General features: G+C 61.8%; 1 protein-coding gene across 1 annotated transcript; it reads left to right on the forward strand.

Moving 5' to 3' along the window:
- On the forward strand, nucleotides 1-1754 carry LOC123095643 (uncharacterized). The gene is made up of 3 exons (XM_044517179.1): nucleotides 1-803; nucleotides 883-1264; nucleotides 1366-1754. The coding sequence occupies exons 1-3, from the start codon at nucleotides 196-198 to the stop codon at nucleotides 1585-1587; spliced, it is 1212 nt and encodes a 403-aa protein (XP_044373114.1). The 5' UTR covers nucleotides 1-195; the 3' UTR covers nucleotides 1588-1754.
- Nucleotides 1755-2697: the final 943 nt, after the last annotated feature.

A 2697-nucleotide genomic window follows, 5' to 3' on the forward strand; every position in this document is an offset into this window, starting at 1 on the left:
CCAAATGAAAAATCAGTCGACTGTTTAAAAAATTATGCACCGGGCGCATGCATTTCCCTTGGTCTCTGTCTGTGAGTCTGAAGCACTCTCTGGAGTCGATTCAAAACCGCGGCGAGTAGCTTCTTTGTCCGGTCAAGATCGCCGGCTCATCCACACATAAATAATAGTAGTACACGCCACAAAGGGAGAGGAAGCATGGAGCAACAGCGACGGGAGCCGGCGCCGGAGACGGAGGTCACCCTGCGCGAGTTCACCGAGGCCGACGCGGAGGCGCTCTTCGCGTGGGCGTCCGACCCGCGCGTCGTGCTCTTCCAGCGCCGCGAGGCCTACGCGCGCGTGGACGAGGCCCGCCGCTACATCCTCGACCACGTCCTCCCGCACCCGTGGTACCGCGCCATCTGCCTCGGCGCCGTGGCGGTGGGCTCCATCTCCGTCAAGCCCTGCTGCCCCGCGGGGGAGGAGGGGGAGGGCGCGCCGAGGGCGTCCCTGGGCTACCGCGTCGCGCACGGCCACTGGGGCCGCGGCGTCGCGACGCGCGCGGTGCGGATGGCCGCGGCGGCGGCGTTCGCGGAGTGGCCGGGGCTGGCGCGGCTGGAGGCGGTGGCCGACGTGGAGAACCCGGCGTCGCAGCGCGTGCTGGAGAAGGCCGGGTTCGTGAGGGAGGGCGTGCTCCGGCGCTTCGTCGTGCTCAAGGGCCGGCCCAGGGACATGGTCATGTTCAGCCTCGTCGACTCGGACCGCGACGAGAGGGCCAAGCCAAAATTATTACTACAAGTGAAAGAACCATTTGAATTGAATAAGGAGTAGGTGCAAGATAATGTCGTTGGCTCTGCTGTGGTTCACCCGTACGTAAATTCTTAATCGCCAAAACTACACGGGCAGAGGCCGGCGGGGAGCGATGGACCCTGACGGCGACGCGCGGCATCAGCAGCGGCGGCGACAGGAGGAGGAGGAGGGCCCGGTGGTGTCGCTCCGGCCGCTGGGCCTGGCGGACGTGGACGACTTCATGGCGTGGGCGTCGGACGAGCGCGTGATGCGCCACCTGAAGCGCCCCATGTGCGCGACGAGGGAGCAGGCCGTGGCGCAGATCAGGGACACCGTGCTCGGCCACCCGTGGTTCCGCGCCGTCTGCGTGGCGGGGCGCCCCGTGGGGCAGGTCTCCGTGTGGCCCTACCCCGACGACGGCGGCCACAGGGCCAACCTCGGCTACGCGCTGGCGCACGACCACTGGGGCCGCGGCGTCGCCTCCACCGCCATCAGGATGGTAAAAACGTAGTAGCTGGTAACGCTGGCGGAGCTCCGCTCCGGTCCGGCCTCTCGCGTGGCGTGAGATAGACTGACTTGCTGTGTTCTTGGCGTGCGCAGGTGGTGGGGAGGGTGTTCGAGGAGCTGCCGGGGCTGGGGAGGCTGGAGGCGGTGACGGACGTCGGGAACGTCCGGTCGCAGCGGGCGCTGGAGAAGGCCGGGTTCCAGAGGGAAGGGGTGCTGCGCAGCTACATCGTCCGCCCCGGCGCCGGCGCCGGCGAGGCCGGGGACGCGGCGGTGTACAGCTTCTTGTCGTCCGACCCACGTCCTCCGCTAGCGTGATCGCGCCCGCTGTTTCGCTCGCCACTTCGTGTCGTGTAAACCTCCACCGTTAATAACAGGTTCAAATCTGAAGCCGTGATGATTGCCAGTATGTAGTCTCATCATGATTGTCGGAATTCCATCAGCAGCAGAGACCTGTTTGGGAACATTCCCATAGATTTGCTTCAGTCTTCAACTTTAGAACCTATGAACAATCAGATGCAGTGACCTACCAGGTTAATAAACCTATCAGGGGTCAAAAGCTCAGGTTAACCCCTTGCCCATGATTCCTCAGGGGTCAAAAGCAGTACCAGCACCAATAATGCAGTAACAGCAACCAAAACACAAAGAAAAGATCGATACCCAACACCAGCAGTACAAGCAGAACTCACTCAGCCATGAATGATGGCATGCCAATCATAATTCATAATCATGTTTGGTCCAGCACCAGCAGTGCACCCACCCATTTTTTTACACAAACAGTGTGATGATTAGGAGCAGTTGAGCTCTCATTATGCTGGTCCGGGCTGCTGAATTTTATTTTAGTAGTACGAGTGATCGGCCCCCATGGCATGGGCCATGGCAAACCACACAAACCTATGAATCTTTTTCACGATGGCTACTTTTGGCCCCCCTGAATCACTGAAAGAGGTGCAGTTGGTCTCAGTTCCATCCTCCCTTTTGATGAATAAGCAAGCAAAGCAAAGTGTTTGATGGTGATTGAAAAAACAGTTTGTCTAATTCACATCTAGATGTTTTTTAAGGATGTCACATCTAAGCTCCCACAATAATTTCTTTTGATGAGTAATCTGGAAACAATCTCTCCCTCGCGTCGCCCTCGCCCTGGGCGACTCGGGGGCTCTCCAACCCTAGGCACCGCCGCCGCCCTCTCCTTCTCCCCTCCTCGCGCCGCCGCTGGGTGAAACCCGCGTGGCAGACGGCGGCGGCGGGGGGACTCCCTCTCCCGACTCCCCTTCCTCCGCGGGCGGCGGATCTAGGCGGCAGGCGGCGGTGTTCTGCGGCGCTCGCGGTTTGGCGCGAGGTGGCAGGCCTCGGCGAGCGGTGGCGGGGCGCGGGGCACGCGGCGGCGAGCCTCGGCAGGCGGTGGCGGCTACGCGCGGGGCTAACTCC

This window comes from Triticum aestivum, chromosome 4D, assembly GCF_018294505.1.
Source record: "Triticum aestivum cultivar Chinese Spring chromosome 4D, IWGSC CS RefSeq v2.1, whole genome shotgun sequence".
Taxonomy (NCBI): domain Eukaryota; kingdom Viridiplantae; phylum Streptophyta; class Magnoliopsida; order Poales; family Poaceae; genus Triticum; species Triticum aestivum.